Raw genomic sequence first — 24,415 nt, 5'->3', positions numbered from 1 at the left:
GCGAAGACTGGACCACAGCACCCTGACGAAGGAGTAGAATGTACTAGAACGTGTAGCGCTTGAGAAACTTAGGGCTTAACTATTTCAGCACCTGCCTAACTCAGTGGTGGATAGTAATCCAGTGGGGCTACTCACTGAACCTTAAAAGCAGGAAAGCCAAAGGAAAAGTTCGGGTTAGCGAGTGGAGGAAACTGAGGCCTAGAAGTTTGAATTGGCTGGTCCAAGGTCATGCAGGTAGTTTTAGTGGTCACGTTGGCGATGTAACCGAGGACTAGCCACTTTTGGTTTTGTAGTTAAGGTTAGAAGCTTGGGTTCAAACACCTAATCTGTTTTTTTTTGGTGGGGGCATGGGAATTTGGGAGATTTTTCTTCTTAGGACTCAGACCCCAGTCGTAAATAGAATGCCTCGTGGCCTTGTATTAAATTAATAAAGGAGATGGGAAGCTAGCTGTGTAGCAAAGGTTCAGTGGGTAGTCATTGCAGTGGCTTCTTGTCTGAATGCCTTGGTCCATTACACTGACATACTAATTTTTGGGTCAAGTCTTCTGTGCCAGGACCTGAAGACACATTCATCACACTTTGTGTCTTACCTGTTAGTCCAGACGATAGTGATTACTGGTTGTGTGAAGTTAAACCGAGCTGAATATTAAAAGCTTGAGGAACAAAGGTGAGCTACAGTTTCTGCACCCTGAGGAAATGGAAGATTCTGTTGGTTTTTTGTTGTTGTTCTGTTTTTTAATAATTTGCCCTTTTGTTATTTCTTACTTTTTTTTTTCCAATAATGTTTGAAAGGGCGCGAGCAGAACCGATTCCCATGTTGTGCTTGTGCTGTAATTAAGTTTCCGGGCCAGACTGGGTGCACAGCTTAGTCAGACCCTGATGAGCTGTGTTGTGATGGACCATCCACAGTAGGAGTTTCACCAGTCTCTCTGAAAATGGTGTCAGCGTCCCTTCTCCACCTTGCTATCTTAACCAAACGGTGCAATTAGCTCCTTATCTTTCAAGGGCCACAAGCACGTACATCTTGACAGAGTTGCCGGCGCTTTGACAGTCACACCGTTGCATCCTTGTCCTGCAGAGGTCACTTGCCCTGCAAGAGAGCTTTAAAGGAGTAGAGTGGCAGTTGGTAAGGATAACTATAGAATTCTGGGTCCAGTATGGTAACTTTGCTTCCTTTCCCTTTAAAATGGGAGTGAGCCTCCTACCTTCTCCACCTTTGAGGGGGCAGATACCATGAGACTGCTTTGGGAAGTGTAAGGAAGTGGGGAAGTAGAACTGGCAGCTCTAAGAAATAATTACAGTGCTAAGGATAGTTGTCGTCTATATAGTTTACTGTAAAAAGTGCTTATTGAATTCTCACCTACAAGTGGTAGGTGAGAATTAAAGTCTTTTTAGGTTTATTTATTTTTATTTTATGTGTATGTGTTTTGCCTGTGTGTATGTTTGTACTATGTGTGTGCTGCTTCCTGAGAAGGATGTAAGAGGCCATTGAATCCCCTGGAACTGAAGGTACAGATGATTGTGAGCCACCACCATATTGGTGCAGGGAATCAAACCTGAGGCCTCTGAAGAGCAGCCAGTGCTCTTTTTGTTGTAGACCAGGCTGGCTTTGAACTCACAGTGATCCACCTGCCCCTGCCTCCCGAGTGCTGGGATTAAAGGCTGCACTACCACACCCGGCCAGCCAGTGCTCTTAACCACTGAGCTAAGTCTTTTTAAGTCCTGATATTTTTCTTTTCTTTTTTTTTTTTCTCTTTTTTAAAGGAATCTAGAAAAAAATTTAAATCTCTTTTAAAAATTTATTTAATTTTAAAAGAATCTGTATGTAGGTGTGAGTATATGCAATATATTCATATCTTAAAGTGAATTAATAGGGGAAAAGTTGCTTTAAAAAATTATTTCTGGGCCAGGCGAGGTGGCGCACTCCTTTAATCCCAACACTTGGGAGGCAGAGGCAGGTGGATCACTGTGAGTTCAAAGCTAGCCTGGTCTACAAAGGATAGCTAGGGCTACACAAAAAAACCCTATCTCAATAAAACAAAAAATTACTTCTTAGCTGGGCCGCAGTAGTGCACACCATTAATCCCAGCACTCAGGAAGCAGAAGCAGGTAGATCTCCGAGTTCCAGGCCAGCCTGGTCTACAGAGTTCTAGGGCAGCCAAGGCTACACAGAGAAACTTTCTTTCTTTTCTTTCTTTTTTTTTTTTTTTTTGAGAAACTCTTTCTTGAAAAACTTAAAAGAAAAAGGTTACTTATGTTTCTGTCAATGAAAAAAAATACAAGAAGGTGGGATGCTGTAGCTCTTGCCTAGCAAGCTTGAGACCCAGAATTCTACTACCAGCAAGTGAACCAAAAAAACTCCAAGTCTGATATGTGAATAAGGTATTGCATATCTCATTTATAGAGCAGGTCTCAGATCACACTTTACAAGGGTGAAATCTAGGACCTTGAATTTAGCTATTAGGAAAACACTACTGCTTAGCTCTATCCCTGACTGCCACAGTGATCTTGAATTTCTAGGCTCACTCAATCCTTCAACTTTAGCCTCCCAAGTAATTTGGGGCTACAGGAGTGTGCCATCATGTATACCTAAGTTTATTTTTTTAATAGATGAGCATTTAGCATTATATGCATTTTCCCCTATTAAATATTTTTTTTTTTTTTTTTTTTTTTTGGGTTTTTCGAGACAGGGTTTCTCTGTGTAGCCTTGGCTATCGTGGACTCACTTTGTAGACCAGGCTGCCCTCGAACTCACAGCGATCCGCCTGCCTCTGCCTCCCGAGTGCTGGGATTAAAGGCGTGCGCCACCACACCCGGCTTATAAATAAATCTTTTAAAAAAATATTTAGCCGGGCGTGGTGGCGCACGCCTTTAATCCCAGCACTCGGGAGGCAGAGGCAGGCGGATCGCTGTGAGTTCGAGGGCAGCCTGGTCTACAAAGTGAGTCCAGGATGGCCAAGGCTACATAGAGAGACCCTGTCTTGAAAAAACAAAACAAACAAACAAAAAAAGATTTATTTATTATGTATGCAGTGAGTGTTCTGCCTACATGTACACCTGCAGGCCAGAAGAGGGCATCGGATCACATTATAGATGGTTGTGAGCCACCATGTGGTTGCTGGGAATTGAACTCAGGACCTCTGGAAGAGCAGACAGTGCTCCTAACCACGGAGCCATCTATTTTTCAAACTATTATTTATACAGTATTCTGCCTGCATATGGGCCAGCAGCAATCCAGAAGAGGGCAGCAGACCTCATTATAGCTGGTTGTGAGCCACCATGTGGTTGCTGGGAATTGAACTCAGGACCTTAGGAAGAACCTCCTGCCTCTGTCTCCCCAAGTGCTGAGATTAAAGGCGTGTGCCACCACACATGCCTGAATTTGTTTTTAAATTCTTACAAGAAGCCTGGTGCAGTGTAAGCCTGTAATCCCAGCACTGAGGAGGCAGAGGCAAGCAAATTGCTGTGAGTTTGAGTTTGAGGCCACCCTGGTCTATAAAGTGAACCCAGAACAGCCAGGACTACCAGAGAAACCCTGTCTTGGGGTTTGGGGGATCTTATAAGAAGTAGTCCTCGGGGCCTGGAGAGATGGCTCAGTAGTTAATAGCACGGGCTGCTTTTCCAGACAACCAGTTCTTAGCATTGACATGGTGGCTCACAACAATCTAAATGTGATACCCTCTTCTAGCCTCCTTGGCACCAGATACATACATGGTACATAGGCATACATGCAGACAAACACACACTCATATATATGATAAGAAAAATAATATATCTTTAAAGAATCCAGGCATTGGGCAGTACTGTTATACAGGTGCATAGAAAGAAGGAGGACTCCATACAGATGAGTTGACTGACCAAGGACACACAGAAGCTGGGGAAACTAGAAAAGTTTTCTATGACAGGACACATTACTGCTCTCCAACACTGAGCTGTCTTGATAATATGGAATTGAAGTTTCAAAGTTGGCAACCTGAGCATTGGTGCAGCTCAGAGGCAGCACTTGGGAGGCTCTGTTTTTTTTTTTTTTTTTTAATTATTATGTACAATGTTCTATTGCATATACACCTGCACACCAGAAGAGGGCACCAGATCTCATGGGTGGTTGCTGGGAATTGAACTCTGGAAGAGCAGACAGTGCTCTTAACCACTGAGCCATCTCTCCAGCCCGAGGCTCTGGTTTTGACCACAGTGCTGCACAGTAATAGAATCTAAAGTTTCTGCTTCTAGGGTTTTAAGATAATTTGCTCTTCTGAACCTTGAATGGATTGCAGTGAATTTTGAGTGCATTAGGTAGGTGGTCTTGAAGATGCCTTTGGCCTTGAAAACTAGGCTCTTTGCTTTGTCTTTGATAAGTTGGGGAGCATGCCTTAGTCTTCATGTTGTAAGCAATGTAATTTTTTTGGCTTTGTGTTTGATGCAGTCGAGTGATTATTTGATTAATGGAGAAGAAATCTAGGGCATTCACATGTTAGAGAAACGCTCCACCATTGACACCTAACCCTAAATGTTTTTGTGGGTATGTTTATAGGTGTGTGCATTTATATGGGTGGCCATGCATGTGTGTGCATTGAAGCCAGAAGGCTACCTGCAAGAGCAGTCCACCGTGTTGTTTAGGTAGGGTCTGTCTTTGGCCTTAGGTTTGCTATTAATATTAAGCCAAGGCAAAAATGATTAGTGATTCCCAGGAACATACCTATCTCTTCCCAGCCCTTCAAACCCCTTTAAACTGAGAATGACTAAATTTCATTAAGCTTACATTTCTTCTTTTTAAATTTAATGTATTGGGCCTGAAGAGGCGCTGGCTTCTGTCAGTACCCATACAGTGCCTTATAGGCATCAGTTCCAGGGAATCTGACCTCACCTTACTTTCACAGGCTCTAGGCCTGCACATTGTGTACAAACATGCAGGCAGACATTCGTAAAAAATAAAGTTAAGGTTTTACTATAGTGTGTATAGGTGTGCATGGATGTGGGTGTACATGCCATGCATGTGTCTAGGTCAGAGTATAATTTGCAGGAGTTAGTTCTCTCCATTATGTGGGTTCCAGGGAATGAACTCAGATTGTCAGTCCTGGGGGTGAGTGTCTTTACCCACTGAGCCTTCTTGCCAGCCTTTTTCTTTTAGCCAGTGCTGCTATGAATCCCTGGATAGGCTGGAGCTTGCTGGCCTTGAGCTCATGCTGGTCTTACAGCCATTGCTTCCAATTACAGAGCCATCTTCAGTGATTCAATAGTAATTGGGGAAAAAAAAAAACCCCTAAAGTTTTAAAGTAATTATATTTTTAAAAGAGCTGGCAAAAGTAAACCAGATACAGTGGTACATGCATTTAATCCCAGGTCCTGGCAGTGGAGGCAGGGATATCATTAAGTAGGAAATATGTTACTTTATAGGAGTAAGATAAATTCTGTATTGACTTCCCTTTGAGCCTTGCAAATCCAGGGAGTACTTGCTGCCTGTGGCCCTAGAGCTCTGCTAATTGTTTTTCACATTGAGCACCGAACCTAGAGTTTGTAGCATGTCAAGTGAGTGCTCTCTGTCAAGCTCTAATTGTCTCCTGCTGCTTGCTTTTTTTTTTTTTTTTTTTTTTTTAACTGATTGCTTGGGTGAGGAGGTGGTTCAGTGTGTAAAGATGGCTACTGCCAAGCATGATGCCCTGTGTTCAGCTCCCAAGTCCCACCTGGTAAAAGGAGAACAGGCCCTACAGAGTTGAAGGCTATTCTCCTCTGACTCCCATCCACAATCAATAAATGTTAAAAGCAAAGCCTTATTCTCTCCCTCCCTCTCTTTCCCTCCCTTCCTTCCTTTCTTTGGACAAGGTCCCTAAATAACCCTACCTGTCTCAGAACTTACTGTGTAGGCCAATCTGGCCTCGAACTAGACACCTGCCTCTGCTTCCTGATTTCTGGGATTAAAAGTGTGTACTTCCACTCTCTTTTGCTTTGTTACTTGTTAGAGATTCCTTACTGACAATTTTAGAAACTCTGGGAAACAACTCAAGTGTGCTATCTGCTTGGGAGACTGTAGATACAAAGATAAAAGATCTGGAGCAGGTTGCAGTGGCACACACCTGTGATCCCAGAACTTGGGAGGCAGAGGCAGGCAGATCTTTGAGTTCAAGGTCAGCATGGACTACAAAGTGAGTCTGGAGCTGGTCTGCCTCGCTTAGCTTCCTGAGTGTCACCTCTAGCTTCCACCAGCTTAGCACGCTGTGTCCAGCTTCCAGGCTTGTCTTGTATATTATCCTGTTCTCGTAGAATCACTGTTTCACGAAGTATTCTTTCCTTTTATTGGAGAATATTAGAAACTAAGATCTTGTATTAGGTCTGTTTGGTGGTTACAGTAATGTAGTGTCCTTCATTTCTGTGGACCTTCTGAGGTGACAGCAAGGAAGTAGTAAGCATTCCAACTGACGTATATATACAAATACATGCAAACATTTTTTCTTTTTTTAAAATATGACTGTATTAAGCTAAACAATCATACCATTGTCTCTAATTCTGTTTACTTTGCTATGTGAATACTTCCCACCAGCCTTTATTTTCTTATTTGTAAATTTTTATTCTAGCAGAGAAAGTTGCTACCATCCACCATCTACTTAATTGCTAGTTACTCTTGACACTCCTGGCAATATCAAAATCATTGACCTATCTGCTGTGAGAAGTAGCTCTTTGAGCTAGTATGGTACTTTGAAAGGTTCATTTTTACTGAGCACTCTCCCTTCACCCTCAGTAAGATTGTCTCTTGGTCAATAAAGCTGTAGATCAGTTTGTCTAATTGTAACTGTTTTCTTTGATCAATTGGCTTCCTAAATGTTTTAGTTTTTAGGGTTTTTGTTTCGTTTTGTTTTTACAAATTTTAAAGTAAATTTCTATGTGTTACAATGTTATGGGTTATGATATATACACAGTGTTATTTATATTCATAATCAAAAGTATTAACAGTTTAAATGCCTTTTAAAAATGCCCTTTTGCCAGGCATCATGGTGCATGCCTTTAATCCCAGCACTCTGGAGGCAGAGGCAGGAGGGTCGCTGTGAGTTCGAAGCCAGCCTGGTCTACAAAGTGAGTCCAGGATAGCCAAGGATACACAGAGAAACCCTGTCTCAAAAGAAAAAGAAACCCAAAATAAATAGATAAATAACCAAAAAAAAAAAAAAAAAAAAAGTAAATAAATGCCCTCTTCACATAATTTATCTTATGGTAGTCTATAGTTCTGCTCCTTTCAGAATGTTAGTAATTGGGCTTTTGCAGGCTGACCTCTTTTGTTTAGTTAGCAATACACTTTTAGATGCACCTGCATCATCTTCGTCTTTGAGCACTTCTTTCAATGATTGAACAAGATTTCATTGTATGGATGAGCTATCTTATTTTTCCATTCACCTGCTGGAAGTATTTTGGTAGCCTATTTTGGGTACAGGTCATTGACTCAGCTCGGCCTCTCAAAGAGCTTTACCACTGAACTATACTCCCAGCTTTTGCTTAGTTCTAATTGGGTTCTTGTATGTTGAAGTTTATTTCTTTGTATGTTTAAGTTAAGTCCATCAGATATGTGCTTTGTAAATATTTTCTCTCGGTTTGTGTTTTTTTGTTTGTTTGTTTTTGTTTTTTTAGACAGGATTTCTCTGTGTGGTCCTGGCTGTCCTGGAACTCACTCTGTAGACCAGCAGTGTGTTAAGAGAGTAGAGGGGGCTGGATACATTAATGTGTATGAGGGAGGTGGAAAATGTCTTGACTGAAGTGAGTGAGGGTTTTTGGGATAATACTATGCAGAGCAGCCTGAAGGAAAGGTCTGATTGCTAGCCAGAGAGTGTACAGTGTCTGCAGATACAGACTCCATACACAACAGTGCTGTGAGGTGAAGAATCTCATCTGGGTGTAGGGTGGCTTCAGAAAGGATAGGACGGTAAGTGTCCTGATGTTGGTAATGGAGAGTGAAAGACTGGGGTTGCCTGGGTGACTGTGAGAAAGAGACACTTGTGCCCTATCGAGGGCATGTCTGCTTGTTTTCCCCCCAGGATCTTGGCTGTTTTCTCAGGCCCCATCTACTCGCAGCTCACTTTTTGTGCCTATAGAGCTCAGCTTTTATTTCAATGGAGCTGTGATCCATAGAAGGAACGCCTTTCTACTATCCATGAAAGGCTAATACCCAGACTGGAGGGCTTAGTTGATGAGACATTAAAGTAGCTGGTACTCTGATTAATATTCTTGTTATGGAATACTAATTTTAAAATGTGCACACACCTGAGAACTGAATAGCAGCAGCAGTATCCATAATAAGTCTGTAATTGAAGTGAATTATTACAATACATTGTCATTTCATTTTGTTTGTTTTGTTTTTGGTTTTTGAAGACAGGGTTTCTCTGTGTAGCCCTGGCTGTCTTAGACTCACTCTGTAGACCAGGCTAGCCTCGAACTCACAGCGATCCACCTGCCTCTGCCTCCTGAGTGCTGGGATTAAAGGTGTGTGTCACCACGCCGGCTGTCATTTCATTTTAATGTTTTAATCAGTAGACACTGTAAATTAAACATGAAAGAGCATTTGGACATTATGAAACAGTTTGGGGTTACCACCACCTGATGACCTAAGTCAGATCCCTAGACTCAGGCGGTAGAAGGAAAGGTTTCTGCAACTTGTCTTTTGACAGCTCTCAGGAAGAGGGTACACAGTTAGTTGAAAGACACTGTGTGAGAGAAAGAGACAGGCAGGCAGGGTTTCTTTTCTTTTTTTTTTTTTTAATATTTTATTTAATTTTAATTTCTGTGCATTGGTGTGAGGGTGTCAGATCTTAGAGTTTCAGACAGTTGTGAGCTGCCATGTGGGTGCTGGGAATTGAACGCGGGTCCTTTGGAAGAGCAGGTAGTGCTCTTAACCACTGAGCCATCTGTCCAGCTCCAAGGCAGGGTTTCTTGTGGTTCAGGCTACCCTTAGATTTACTTTGTAGCCAAAGATAACACTGAGCTTCAATGTCTTACGTATGCTTCCTGAGTGGAGGACTGTTGCAATTTATTTTATTCTATTTTGACAGCACTTCACGGTTCAGGAAGGTGTTTAATTCAGAGTTTTCTTTCCTCTGCCATCCAAAGTATGCAGAATACCCAGTTTATATATATGTAGTTATGGTATATATATGGTATAATTAGATATGCTTGCATGTCCCCCCCCCAATTCTTTTTTTTTTTAAAGATTTATTTATTATGTATGCAGTGTTTCACCTGCATGTACACCTGCGTGCCAGAGAGGGCACCAGATCTCAGTATAGATTGTTGTGAGCTACCATGTTGTGGCTAGGAATTGAACTCAGGACCTTTGGAAGAGGAGCCAGTGCTCCTAACCTCTGAGCCATCTCTCTGGAATTTTTGAGACAAGGTTTCTTTGTGTAGCCCCCAGCTGTTCTGGAACTCATTCTGTAGACCAAGTTGGCCTTGAAATTAGAGACCCACCTACCTCTGCCTCCTAAATGTTGGAATTAAGGCTCCCGCCCCACCTGTCTTTGAATGTTGTTAATTAACTGATTTTAGGAAACTCCTTTTTATCTCCTAGGTTGAAATATAATGCTTCTTTTAGCTGTATGATTGGAAACCTTGATTTTAAATAAGGAACAGGCAAAGGTTAGTGGTTTTATGGAATTTAAAGTGAGAGGTAGCATATCTCACGTTCCATTCTTTGTGCAGGTAGGTCATGGAAGGAAAATGGCTACTATGTTTGTTATTACTGGTCCTTGGAACTGCAGCTGTTCAGGCTCACGATGGACATGATGATGACATGATTGATATTGAAGATGATCTTGATGATGTTATTGAAGAGGTGGAAGATTCAAAATCGAAATCAGATACCAATACTCCTCCATCTCCAAAGGTTTGAAGTAGATCAATCTTCTATACTTTTCTTTTTGGTTTTTATGAGGCAGCGCATCTCTTTGTAGCTCTGGCTGTCCTGGAACTCACTATGTAGACCAGGCTGGCCTAGAATTGGGATTAAAGGCACGTGCCACCATGCTTGCTTGCCAAAGCATGTGTCAGCACACCCTGCTTGAGGTAGATCCTTTTATCTTTTGGCTTAAAAAGCAAAAAATATGAAGCCAGAGGCTGAGAATATATAGTTTGATGGTAGAATTCTTGCCTAGCATGTGTAAAGCTCTGAATTTGATCCCCAGGAAACCCCACCCCCTACCCTACATACACCAAAAAATGATTGTTTTTAAAGGCAAAGCAAAGTTTTTTTGTTTTTCGAGACAGGATTTTTCTGTGTATCCTTGACAGTCCTGGACTCAGTTGGTAGACCAAACTGGCCTGGAATTCACAGAGATCCACCTGCCTCTGCCTCCCGAGTGCTGGGATTAAAGGCGTGCGTCACCACTGCCTGGTTCAAAGGAAAATTTTGTTTTTGTTTTGTTTTTCGAGATGGGCTTTCTCTGTGTAGCCTTGGCTGTCCTGGACTTGCTTTGTAGACCAGGCTGGCCTCGAACTCACAGGGATCCGCCTGCCTCTGCCTCCCGAGTGCTAGGATTAAAAGCATGCGCAACCATCTGGCACAAAGGAAAAAATTTAAAAGATCCTTGTTAAGCTTTCTGACAGCCTTTGGTACATGAGGATTGAATCCAGGGACAGCTGTGAAAGCTTTGTGACAATTGAAAACAAACCACACTAGTGAATTCTAAGGAATGTTACTAAATGCCCCTCTTCTCCCAGTACAAATAGTCTTCTCTAGGGCTGGATGGCCTGGGATTTGAGATCTTTCTGAAGGGCTGGGATTGCAGGCTTGTGCCACTGTGCTTGGCTAAAATTTTACTTCTTAAGATTTTGTTTTGTTTTGTTTTTTGAGACAGGGTTTCTTTGTGTTAGCTTTGGCTGTCCTGGACTTGCTTTGTAGACCAGGCTGCCTCGAACTCACAGTGATCCGCCTGTGTCTGCCTCCCGAGCGCTGGGATTAAAGGTGAGCGCAACCACGCCCGCCTATGATTTTACTTACTTTGTTTTATGTTTAACACAGGTCACCTACAAAGCTCCAGTTCCAACAGGGGAAGTTTATTTTGCTGACTCCTTTGACAGAGGGTCTCTGTCAGGGTAAGTTTTCCCGGGGATGAAAGTTTGAGAGTTGAATGTCTTGTAAGTAAGAGAATAGTGGGAAAACTCTGGACCTTTTAAAAAAGCAGTATTGGGGTTGAACCTGGTGTCATGTGTGGGAGGCAATTGCTCTGCTGCTAAATACAGCCTTAAAATGTGGGCCCCTGGAATAGCATGTCCCACTGTATATCTCTGGTGTTCGTTGTACATGGAAGTTATCTTGGGACTCTGCCTCTTGCTGCCTTCATTCCTGTTCCTCTCTGCTACCCTAGATTTCATTCTTGGGAGTTTTCTTTTCAGTCTTGTTAAGTAGGCTAGCTTTAACAGGAAAGAGATGCTGCTTGAAGCAGCATTTACAGTCACTTAAATTTTAACTTTGGGGTTGTTTTTTTTTTTTTTTTTAAATTACAGGTGGATTTTATCTAAAGCCAAAAAAGATGACACTGATGATGAAATTGCCAAATATGATGGTGAGAATTCTGTTTGTTCTAGATACAGTGTGATAAAAAAGTAGCATCTTGCTCCATGGCATCTCTGTCTCTTTAAAATGAGCTTATTGGTTTTTGAGAATTTTATAGATGCATATTAATGTATTGATCACATCCTTCTCCCACTCTCCACCTCCTACTCCTCCCAGATCTTTTACCTCTCCCAACTTGAAGCCCACTGATTCCAGTTTGTATTGCGCATATGCTCATGGCTGGGGGTATCCACTAGATCCATGCCATCTCTTAAGATTAGCTCAAGTCAGGTGTGATAACATATGCCTGTAAGCCCAGCCTGGTCTACAGAGTGAGTCCAGGACAGCCAAGTCTACAGAGAAACTGTCTCAAAAACAAACCAAAACCAAAACCAAACCAAACAAACAAAAGACTAGTTCAGAAGATCTTTGGGGCTAGAGTGATGGTTCAGTAGTCAGGAGCATGTATTGCTCTTCCAGAGCCATGCTTGTTTCCCAGCTCCCATGACAGTGCCTCACAACCATCTAACTCAAGGGTATTCATATACACAAGCATACACAAAAATAAAAACAATACTTATTTATTTAAGAGATATTTTTTGTAATTAAAATACATTTACATTTTTTCCTCTTCCCTTTCTTCCCTCCAGTCCTTCCCATGCACTTCACTGCTCTCTTTCAAATTCATGATCTCTATTTCTTTATTATGTGTTTTTCTGTAAGTATCTAAGTGCAGCCTGCTCCCTTTTATAAAGTTATTTGCATGTATATGATTTTCGGGCTGACCACTTGGTAACCAATTTGGGGATTCTTCTTTGGGAAGACTGCTTATCCCATTCTCAGCATTCCTTAATTGCTTATACTTGTTTGTCTAAGATTGAGGCCCCATGAGATTCCCTCCTTCGAATTAGTATGTCTGTTGGTGTCCTTGTTTAGGCAGCCATACTGATGAGACTTAATGAGATAATATCTCACTATGTGTCCTTGCCTGTCCTAGAACCAGCTATGTAGACCAGGCTGTCCTTGAACTCATAAGCTTGCCTTTGCTTCCCAAGTGCTGTAATTAAAGGCTTTACCACCAGGCACTGCTGAAAAATAAAAAATTTGTTGCTTGGGGGTTTTTTTGTTTTTGTGTTTGTCTTTTTAGACAGGGTTTCTCTGTGTAGCCTTGGCTGTCTTGGAACTCGTTCTGTAGACCAGATTGTCTGTGAGCTCACAGATACCTGCCTGCTTCTGCCTCTCCAAGTGCTGGGATTAAATGTGTGGGTCACTACCGTCCAGGTTTTTTGCTTGGTTTTTGAGACAGGGTTTCTTTCTGTATCCCTGGCTGTCCTGGAAGTCACTCTGTAGACTAGGCTGCCTTCAAACTCTTTGTGCCTCTGTTTCCTGAAGGCTGCAATTAAAGGCTTGTTCCACCATACCTGGCTGAAACAGTAGTATTTTTAAAAAGCAGATATTTTCAGGGCTGGAGAGATAGATGGCTTAGGCTAAAAGCACTGACTGCTTGCTTTTCCAGAGGATCTGGGTTCAATTCCCAGCACCCACAAGGCAGTTCACAACTGTCTGCAACTCCAAGAGCTGACACCCTCACACAGACATGCATTCAAACTAAAATCCAGTGAATGTAAAATAAAAATAAAAAAGGAGGTATTTTCATATTTTTTTCCCTTGGAGAGATACCATCTTTGTATATGACTTTATATGTGATAGGATTAGTTAGACTTTTTTTTTTTTTTTTTTAATGTATATAAATCTAGTTATAGATGGTTGTGAGCCAACATGTGGTTGCTGGGAATTGAACTCATGACCTTTGGAAGAGCAGTCAGTGCTCTTAACCTCTGAGCCATCTCTCCAGCCCTTAGTTAGACCTTTTAATAACTACGTTAGAAATGGAAGTTTCTCTTTAAGTATAATGAATAGGCAGGCTACAGTTATTTCCAAACCATGTACTACTATTTGACAGATACACATGACTCTATAGTATTTCATCTCACAGGTAAATGTAATGGCAGACATTGATCATTGTGGTAATTATACAACCTGGAATTTAGTTTGTTACCATTTAAAAGACCTTAAATGTTCCTGGAGTGCTGGATGTAGAGCTGGAGGGCGTAGGGTGGTTTCCTGTGACAGTTGTCTAGAGCACTTCTGTGCCATCTGCTTTCCTGCTTACTCCCTCCATAAGGTTTCAGCTGATGGGACCCTCAGACCATTTCACAATCTTCAGTGTGAAGAAGGGACACTCACCATTTTTGTTCCACTCCAGCTCCTCTGTTTGCCCCTACAGTTGCTCATTCCCTTTACTTTCTGGATGCTGAGGATGGCGTGAGAGACGGAGCAGGGGCAGGGTACTGGGGGCAGGTGCAAGCCTGGGAACAGTAAAGCTGCTGTGTCCCCTTCATCCTTGTTCTCTCTTGTTTTTCCTCTGGAGCCAGCTGACCAAGTGTAGGACTTGATGCCTTAAAGCAAGTGGCCACAGAATACTGCAAAATATCCTTGATGGGAGCATGGAGTAAGGCAGTTCTCTCAGGTCTAGCGGTGGGGGTGCAGGGGCAGGGAGGTAAAGTTGGGGACCTAGCTGTCCCTTCAAGCAGCAGCACCTTTACTATGGGGCTGGGTATGAACACATGGACAAATCTCCAGGATCCCCATTTCCTCTGCTGGACTCTTCCTGTTCACTGATGTAGAAATTTTGCTCAAGAAGACAGCCCTGGCTGCAGCACCTGCCTCATGAGTATGGGGCAGGATGGCAGTGCTGGTCTAGCAATGGTGGGGGGCATACCAAGAATCCAGGGATGGAGCACAGAGGAGGGCACACTGGCCCTGCACTCCCTCTGCTCATAGTGGGACCCTCTCCCTCATCTGTGACCATTCCTACCTCATTTGGCTGTGTGCTGTACACGTGCACATTTATCTCCTGTCTCATGGTGCTCTGCAGTCGGTGGTCAGTCTACCTCAGAAGAGACTGTATTTTAAAAGAAAACATTACATAATACTGAAGTTTAAAAAAAAGAAAACCTTAAATGCTGTGGGTAATAGTCAAGAGCCTTTTTGTATTGTCTTGTAGGAAAGTGGGAAGTAGATGAAATGAAGGAAACAAAGCTTCCAGGGGATAAAGGACTTGTTCTGATGTCTCGGGCCAAACACCATGCCATCTCTGCTAAACTGAACAAGCCCTTCCTGTTTGATACCAAGCCTCTCATTGTTCAGTAAGTTCAGTGCCTCTTTGATACTTTTCTAGAAAGGGTACTCTCAGGTGACTGTATAAAACTTAACATACACTTAAAAAATCATATGTTTACAGTAGAAATTTTGTATCAATGTGAACATATTGACTGGTTTGTTTTTAACTGCTTGCCTACAGTCTAATTGTTTACCTTCTTAGAAGTAAAAAGATGTCTGGATTTTGCATTAAGGATTACTTTTGTGGGCTGGAGAGATGGCTCAGAGGATAAGAGCACTGACTGCTCTTCCAGAGGTCCTGAGTTCAATTCCCAGTAACCACATGGTGACTCACAACCATCTACAATCCTGTCTGATGCCCTCTTCTGTCCTGCAGGTGTACATGCAGACAGAGCACAGTATATACAATAGATAATACATCTTTAAAAAAAAAAAAAGGATTACTTTTCTTTTGTATTCTGATTTTTGTGTGGTTGAGTGGCCACATGAAAGCAGTAGAGGATGAAACCATTATGGAGCTGATCATTGGGCTTGTGATGAAACGGACTGGGCTGGGGAAAATCAGTTAGGAAATGTGGTCTTTCAAAACTCTATACAACTCTTTTTCTCTTCTCTTTGAAACTAGATATGAGGTTAATTTTCAGAATGGAATAGAATGTGGTGGTGCCTATGTGAAGCTGCTTTCCAAGACTGCAGAACTCAACTTGGTAGGTTCACAGTCTGCTTACATAAAATTTGTTTTGTAATTCTTAGAGCTGACCATGCGAGACCTATGAAAATAAAGGCTGCCCTGCTACTGAACTGTCATTGATGTGCTTTTGACTTGAAAGGGTGACTGTTAAAGCTTTAGTTATATTTTATTTCTGGTTTCTTACCTGTGGACTTCTTAGTTTTTAGTTAGTTTGTTTTGTGATTTTATTTATCTATCTTATTTTTTTGTTTTTTTAGAGACAGGCTTCTGTGTAGCCTTGGCTGTCCTGGACTTGCTTTGTAGACCAGGCTGGTCTCGAACTCACAGTGATCCGCCTGCCTCTGCCTCTGCCTCCTGAGTGCTGGGATTAAAGGCGTGCGCCACCATGCCTGGCTATCTATCTACTTTTTGACACAGGATCTCACTGTATATTTCTGATTGACCTGGAACTTGGTGTGTAGACTAGACAGGCCTCAAAACCCAGAGATCCACCTGCCTCTGCTTCACAAATACAGGGATTAAAGGCGTGTGCTGTTATTTTTTAGTTTTCTCAAGCTTATGTCTTGTTTTTGAAAAAAGCTTATATCATATAACTTTGTTTCCTTTAGCATTTTACTATTTCTGGTGATTGCTAGTTATTTTTCATTGATACTATAAAATCATGAGGTTTTTTTTTTTTTTTTGCAATAGATTGATTTGTATGCAGTTTTAAAAGAGGAAGTATGATAACTTTTCAAAGTTTGCTTTTTTAATTCTTTGACTAGAGTTCACTTAAAGCATTCTACTTTTGTCTCTGAAGGATCAATTCCACGACAAGACTCCCTATACTATTATGTTTGGTCCAGATAAATGTGGAGAGGACTACAAACTGCACTTCATCTTTCGCCACAAAAACCCCAAGACAGGTGTATATGAAGAAAAGCACGCTAAGAGGCCAGATGCAGATCTGAAGCCCTATTTCAGTGACAAGAAAACGCATCTTTACACATTAAGTAAGACCATCCAGCTGTTTGGGGGGGTTTAAGACATTACATACCTAGCATCTGGTTCATGTTAAGATTGCATACTTTAAAGCTTTTTTTATAAAGAACCTTTAGAAAAGACCCTGTGTACTGCCTGCCAATGAAAGTGGATAACAGGCCATGCTCCTGCCTCACCAGGAAACTACTAAACTAAACCTCTGGGACCAAAGTAGAATTTGAAGGGAAGGAAAAAAACTGTAGCTGAGAAGGCACCATGCCCTGTGGGAAATTTACGTCTCCCATGGTCACCCGTTTACTACAGAAAGCAAACATGTGCTAACACCAGGAGCATTAAAGGCCCTGCTGAGGACCCAGGCTAGTGTGCTGAGAAGGAAATGGTGAGGTCAGTTTTAGAGAGATCCCCTCACAGATGTTAATGTGGGCTGTTCTGCTATAAGGCTGATACACTAATAGGTCCACCTCTTAGACAAGAAGTTTTCAGCTGCACCTGAAATTGCACTAGAACTTTACTTTTCTGGGTTTTTGAAACAGGGTTTCTCTGTGTTGCCGTAGCAGTCCTGGAATGCACTAGAACTATTAATGACTGAGAACTTCCTATTATAATGCGATACTAGTTTTTCCAATATTTAATACCTGTAGGTCAGTTAGTGGTTTTGCCCTGTATAGAGTATGTTGCCATAAGCATTTTAATTACAAAGTTGTAGAGTAGATTTGTCTTTTGTTCCCCCTTTTTTTGGGGGGGGACGACAGGGTTTCTCTGTGTAGCCCTGGCTGTCCTGTAACTTGTTTCTGGCCTCAAACCAGCCTCCCAAGTCCTGGGATCAAAGGCATGTGTCACTACTACCTGGCTGTTGTTCTTATGAAGCAGAGTCTTTGGAACTCAGAGATGCTCCTGCCTCTGTTAACTGAGTGCTGGGTAAATTGAAGGCTTGTGCCACCACACCTGGCAATCTGAGAAATTAAAAAAAAAACCTTTTTGGCTGGCTGTGTAGCTCTGTTGGGAGATTGCTTGTCTATTATATATGTGTGTGTGTTTGGTTTGGCTTTGGTTTTTTGTTTTTTCAAGACAGGGTTTCTCTGTGTAGCCTTCACTGTCTTGGACTTGCTTTGTGGACCAGGCTGGCCTGGAACTCAGAGATTCACCTGCCTATGCCTCCCTAGTGCTGGGATTAAAGGCGTGCTCCACCACTGCCCAGCTTTGTCTATCATGTATAAAGCCTTGGTTTTTTATCCCCAGCACTGTATTACAGTGGGCATGATGGAGCATACTTGTCTAACCCTAGCACTGGGAGATGGAGGCAAGAGTTTCAGAAAATAAGGATCATTCTCAGTTACTTGTCTTTTGAAGGCCAGCCTGAGATAAATACATGCTGTATCTGAAAAAAAAAAAAAAGATAGAAAACATTTTTGACTTACCGTCTTAGTAAATGAGCTTAGTTGGTTATCAATGAAAGAAGCTTCTCTTCCTTAGGTTGACATAAAAATGAAGTTTCAGGCAATTTTATGAATGTTTTCAGGGAGCTGGGTAGTGGTTTGGCACTCCCAGCACTTGAGAGGCAGATACTGAGTTCAAGGATATCCTGGACAAGTTCCAGGACAGCCAGGGCTACACAGAGAAACCTTGTCTTGAAAAAGACAAAAACAGTTTTCAGGGTATTTATTTTTTTGAGACCCTCCCACTCTTTTGTTGTGGTTGTTTTAAATAACCAGTTTTGTGTGTTTATATGGTGCTAAGCCCAAGGAACCGAGTTTATTTCCTAGAACCTACCTGGTAGGAGAGTGAACCTGTACATTCATGTAATGATGCTTCCCCCATTCCCCCCCCCCCCCCCCCCAACCCCAGACAGGGTTTCTCTGTGCCTGTCTTGGACTCACTTGGTTTTTTCAAGACAGGATTTTTCTCTGTTATCTTGGCTGTCCTGGACTTGCTTTGTAGACCAGGCTAGCCTTGAGCTCCCAGCGATCTGCCTGTGTCTGCCTCCCTGAGTGCTAGGGTTAAAGATGGGCACCACCACACCTGGCACAGTAATAGTTGTTTCAGACAGTCAGGGCTATGTAGAGAAACCCTACATGATGGAGGTGGGGATGAAGGAAGTAATTTCTAGGAACACAAGGAAATGGCATTGGTGCTTGAGGCTCTTGAGAAAAGGCTTTGTTTTATGACTAACCACTGGTTCTTTCTCCAGAAGGAATGAGTTGTTGTGTTGGATTGAAAGGGATGTTGGATTGAATGGCTAAGTCAGTATTTTTAATTGCAGTCTTGAATCCAGATAATAGTTTTGAAATACTAGTTGATCAGACAGTTGTGAACAGTGGAAATCTGCTGAATGACATGACTCCTGCTGTAAACCCTTCACGGGAAATCGAGGACCCAGAAGACCGGAAGCCTGAGGATTGGGATGAAAGACCCAAAATACCAGATCCAGATGCTGTCAAACCAGATGACTGGTAAATCTTGGAACTCCATCTTTGAGTATAAGCAAACATTTTTCGACATATCTTGAACAATTAAATGTTGATTTAGTGAGATCTGATTGTTTAAAGAATCTCTGATACCATCTAGGAATGTTAGCACATGCCTGTAATCCTAGCTAAAGCAGAAAGATTGTGAGTGTGAGGCCAGTGTGGGATACACAGTAAGGCTCTGTGCCCCACTTGCAAGAAGAGAAGAGAGGGCTACTTAATCTATTTACAGGAGAAAGGTACCCAGCAGTAATAATACAGATTATTATTCACCATTTTATAAGTTACTGGACACTAAAACTTTTGTGGTTGGTTTGTGACAATCTCTTTGTTTAGCCATTTGTTTTGCTTTTTGAGATAGGGTTTCTCTGTGTAGCCTTGGCTGTCCTGGACTCACTTTGTAGACCAGGCTGGCCTCGAACTCACAGTGATCCACCTGCCTCTGCCTCCCGAGTGCTTGGATTAAAGGCGTGTGCCACCATGCCCGGCCATTCTGGCACTTATTTATTGCTAGTTTTTATTGGGTTAGGTGCTAAGGATTGAACTGAAGGCCTCCTACATACTAAACATGCTGTGTTGCTAAGTAATGATGTAATGATCCACATTTAAAGCTAAGTTTTTGTTTTGTTTTTTGAGACAGGTTTTTTTCTGTGTAGCCCTGGCTATCCTAGAACTACTACAACTAACCTTCCAGCTCTGTAGACTAGGCTGGCCTTGAACTCAGAGATCCACGCTGCCTCTGCCTCCCTAGTACTGGGATCAAAGACATGTGCCATCACTTCCTGGGTAAAATTTATTTATTTTACAAGATTTATTTATTTGTGGTTTATACAGTATTTTGCCCTCATGTGTGCTTGCATGCCAGAAGAGAGCATTAGATCACATTATAGATGGCTGTGAGCCACCATGTGGTTGCTGGAGATTGAACTTTGGAAAAAACATACAGTGCTCTTAACCTCTGAGCCACTTCTCCAGCCCCCTAAAATTTATTTTTGAGACAGAATTTCACCATAAAGCCCTAGCTGTCCTGGTCCTGCCTATGTAGACCAGAGTGGCCTTAAACTGAGAGAGATCTGCCTCCCAAGTGCTGGGATTATAGGTGTGCACAACCCAGCTAGCAAACTTTGTGTGTGTGTGTTTATATGTGTTTGTATGTGTTTCTGTTCAGGCACATGCAGGGCACAACATGTTTGTGGAGGTCAGAGGACAACTTGAGTCTCTTCTGTAAAATAGATAACTGAATTCAGGTCATCAGGCTTCTGCCTTTATCTGCTGTGACCTCCAATGCAAATTTTTAAAGAAAAGATTTATATATTTATACAGTATTCTGCATGCATGTGTGCCAACAGGCCAGAAGAAGGTACCAGATCTCAAACATGGTTATGAGCCACCATGTGGTTGCTGAGAATTGAACTCAGGACCTTTGGAAGAAAAGCCAGTGCTCTTAACCTCTGAGCCATCTCTCCAGCCCCTGAAATGTAAATTTTAATTTGAAAAATACCATTGCCCTAAGTAAACAATACTCTTAAAGCCTGTTTTCTGGGTTGGCAGTGCTTCCAGTGTATCTCCCAGCTTTTTCCTCTCTTTAAATTTTTATGGTACGCTAGGTTGACTTGTATATATGGTGCATATTATATCTGGAATCAGTATTGTATTCTGCAACCAATGTTTTTCAATATTAGGAAGAAAGTATTCAGCTTTAAAAGACCAGGTAAATGTTACACAAATCCTTTAGGTTATCACAGAGTTAATTTAAAACTAAGAGAGTTCTAAAACAGTATGTGCTAAGCAGGTTACTAGTCAGTGGTAGAGCACATGAGGCCTTGAGTTCAGTGCCTGCACAAAATAAAACAATACAACCTGAGCACAGGTAAAATATTTTTGATTACTAGCTGAAGTAGCACTTTTATAGCCACTATATACAACGTTGTTTTGTTGTTTTATGTGTATGGGTGATATGCCTGCATGTATGTCCATGCACCATTTGTTCTGATTCTTTTTTTTTTTTAATATTTATTTTATTTATTGCATATAAGTGCTTTATCTGCAGAAGAGGGTATCAGATCACATTATAGATGGTTGTGAGCCACCATGTGGTTGCTGGGAATTGAACTCAGGACCTCTGGAAGAGCAGCCAGTGCTCTTAACCTCTGAGCCACCTCTCCAGCCCCTGTTCTGATTCTTTAGGCGGCCAGAAGAGGGTATTATTGGGTCTTTTGTAACGGACTGTAAGTGGTTGTAACCTGCCATGGAGGTGCTGGGACTAAAATTCAGATCATCTGAAAGAGCAGCATATACTCTTTAACCACCTAATGATTTTTTTTTTAGCTTGAGTATTATTTTAGGTGGTTATTTTTCTTCCTCTGTTTTTGTCAGCTGTTTGGGGGGGGGGACCCACAGACCTTTTCTCTGTAGTCCTGGTTAGTTTCAAAGTCCGGACTCTGTCTCAGCCTTGACAGTCCTGAAATTGCCACATTTACCACCTTGACCATCTTGGGAGTGCTGTTTTAGATGCACAAGACGGTGTTGTTGACGTATGTGCAACCCTGTACCCTGCTGCCTCACTGTAGAGCCTCTTCACCATCACAGGACACCCACTCTGCTGTCGCTTCTTGCCCAGACCCTGGCCACCACTAATCTGCCTGTTCTCTTCTGAATTTGTCTATTGGGGACATTTTATGGAAATGACATTGAATAATATGCGGCCTTTTGTTTTTGGTTTTGTTTTTTTTTTTGAGACAGGGTTTCTCTGTGTAGCCTTGGCTGTCCTGGACTCGCTTTGTAGTCCAGGCTGTCTTTGAGCTTACAGAGATCTGCCTGACTCTCTGACTCTGCTTCCTGAGTGCTGGGTTTAAAAGCGTGCGCCACCATTCCTGGCTTATGTGGCCTTTTGATTTTCTGTTTGAATCCCCACCCCCACCCCCCACCCTCCAGTCGGAGTTTCTTTGTAGCCTTAGCTGTCCTGGAACTTGTTCTGTAGACCAGGGTGGCCTCAAACTCACAGAGATCCGCCTGCCTCTGCCTTCCAAGTGCTGAGATTAAAGGCCTGCACCACCATTGCCCCACTTGCATTTGATTTCTTGTGGTCAACATTAATGTTTCAACATATCGAAACATGAATAAATACTTCATTTCTTATGACTGAGAACTACTTCATAATTTTGGTGAGTGTTTATCCACCTTATCTGTTATGTGATTGATGTGTAGGTTGTTGCCCCTTTTGATGTATTGGCTTCTGTGTATGTGTTTATTTTTCTTGGATATAAATTTAAGAATTAAGTTGTCAGGTCATGTGGTAACTTTTATTTTGAGGAACTACACCATTTTTTTTTTTTTTCCCCACCAGCACTTTTTTGGTTTTTTGTTTTGCTTTGAAGTTTTTCGAGACAAGGTTTCTCTTGTGTAGCCTTGGCTGTCCTGGATTCACTTTTTAGACCAGGCTGTCCTCAATCTCACAGTGATCCACCTACCTCTGCCTCCTGAGTGCTAGGGTTAAAGGCGTGCACCACCACTATGTGGCCTGGTAGTGGTTTTGCTTACTTGCTTGATTTCTTTTCTTTTTTCTTTCTCGGTTTGTTTATTTACTTTATGTATATGAGTGCTATATCTGCATGTACGCCTGCTTGCCAGAAAAGGGCATCAGATCCCAGTATAGATGATTGTGGTATATTACCATGATTTTAATTTTTATTTCACTGATGACCAATGAAGTTAGGCATCTTCTCCTTTAACTCTTAATTATTCCTCTAGTTCCACTAGAGAAATATCTACTTGATCTTTGGCTGCTGTTTTCAATTCATTCTTGTTCTGGGCCGTAGCTCAGGTAATGATTTGTAAATATTTTCTAGGATGAATTAATTCAGTTTTTAAAAGGAGGCTACAGTGCCTGATTCTCTGGCTAGTGTTGTCATAATTGGTGTTTTCTGTTTAAGGGATGAAGATGCCCCTGCTAAGATTCCAGATGAGGAGGCCACAAAGCCTGAAGGCTGGTTAGATGATGAACCTGAGTATATCCCAGACCCTGATGCAGAGAAGCCAGAAGATTGGTGAGAGTTTGCTTTTAGAATTACCTGGGTTTTGTTTTAAAATTTATTTTTATTTTATGTGCATTGATGTTTTGCCTCCGTGTATGTCTCTGTGAAGATGTTAAATGTGATTGATAAATGTATAGGTTGTTGTTTCTTTTGGGCCTCAAAAGCAGCCATCTCTCCAGCTGCAATTAAAAGCAAGCCTTTATCTTAACAGAGGAAGAGGTAGGTGGATCTCTATGAGTTCCAGGACAGCCAAGGCTACACAGGGAAACCGTGTCTTGAAACCAAAAAGAAAAGGAAAAATAGCAGTTAAATACAGCCAAATGCCCGAGTTTAAATGGAGACCTCTACAGACTTTACTAAAGTCATTGTATAAAAACAAAATAAGTCATTTATAAAAGATAATTGTTACTGGGAGTGAGAAATGAGGCACTGTTCTGCAGTATGCTTCTGGTATAGCTCCAGTGGCTTCTTCAAAGCACAGGCTGGCTGTTTCTTTGTATAACTTATATATCTCCATAGGGATGAGGATATGGATGGAGAATGGGAGGCTCCTCAGATTGCCAACCCTAAATGTGAGTCAGCCCCTGGGTGTGGTGTCTGGCAGCGACCTATGATGGACAACCCCAATTATAAGGGCAAATGGAAGCCTCCCATGATTGACAATCCTAACTACCAGGTTTGTGTCTCTTGATGGTTTAGTTGTTTTTATTAATCTGTTTGTATCAGGGTAGACGGTTGACTAATAGATAGTGAGGCCAGTAGGTTTGATGACTATATTCAAGCTATTAAATTGAGAAAGTATGATGGGCTAAACATAGCACCTAAAAACAGGAGTGTAGTGTTCACAATTGCTATGTGACTGTCGTAGTTTGGATTTCCGTTGCTATGAAGAGAGATAGCATGACTACAGCAACGCATTAAAAAAAAAAAAAAAAAAAAAAAACACTTAATTGGGACTGGCTTACAGTTTCAGAGGTTTAGTCCATTATCATCATGGTGGGAAGTGTGGCATCATGCAGGCAGACATGGTGCAGGAGGAGCCAACATCTTGATTTGCAGGTAGAAGAAGGGGACTGTGTTCCACACTGGGTGAAGCTTGAGCATGGGCCTCAAAGTCTACCCCAACAATGGCACAGTTCCTCCAACAATGACACACCTCCTAATAGCGAGACTCTCCATGGGCCAGGCATTCAAACACAGGAGGCTGTGGGGGCCATGCCTACTCAAATCAGAACTGTGACCTATGTTTAAACATAAAAGTACAGTAGAAGAACTTAGGGTGTGGGTACCCTATTGGTGAGTGTCAGCGTTGCCTCAGCCACAGGATCAAGATATAAATTGGCCGCAAAGGAACTGTGATGGGAGTTGGATTTTGCCATGTCAAATTAGCTCATTGCTTGGTCTCATGGATTTTCTTCACCTGCCAAAAGATAGGTGCACACGAAGTGGTAGGAATATGTATAGTGAAATTGTGAGGCTCCAGTCGTGTTCTGAGAATGTACCTATTCAGGTCCTTGCCTGGCTTCAGTTTCCA

At 42.0% G+C, this 24,415-nt stretch overlaps 1 protein-coding gene across 2 annotated transcripts in view; it reads left to right on the top strand.

The window, feature by feature from the left end:
• Positions 1-24,415, top strand: part of Canx (calnexin) — a 30,751-nt gene that overhangs the window by 633 nt on the left and 5,703 nt on the right. The window contains exons 2-10 of one of the 2 annotated variants that reach the window (XM_051167419.1): positions 9,676-9,859; positions 10,994-11,067; positions 11,479-11,537; positions 14,595-14,736; positions 15,336-15,417; positions 16,201-16,393; positions 18,643-18,832; positions 22,780-22,893; positions 23,401-23,557. In XM_051167419.1, coding sequence (XP_051023376.1) covers positions 9,683-9,859; positions 10,994-11,067; positions 11,479-11,537; positions 14,595-14,736; positions 15,336-15,417; positions 16,201-16,393; positions 18,643-18,832; positions 22,780-22,893; positions 23,401-23,557 — 1,188 coding nt within the window. In that variant the 5' untranslated portion in view covers positions 9,676-9,682. The remainder of the gene's footprint in view (positions 1-9,675; positions 9,860-10,993; positions 11,068-11,478; positions 11,538-14,594; positions 14,737-15,335; positions 15,418-16,200; positions 16,394-18,642; positions 18,833-22,779; positions 22,894-23,400; positions 23,558-24,415) is intronic. The other variant, XM_051167420.1, reaches the window with a different exon arrangement.

This window comes from Acomys russatus, chromosome 25, assembly GCF_903995435.1.
Source record: "Acomys russatus chromosome 25, mAcoRus1.1, whole genome shotgun sequence".
Lineage (NCBI taxonomy): Eukaryota > Metazoa > Chordata > Mammalia > Rodentia > Muridae > Acomys > Acomys russatus.
Note: the sequence above shows the minus strand (reverse complement) of the source record. Positions and strands in the feature narration are given on the sequence as shown.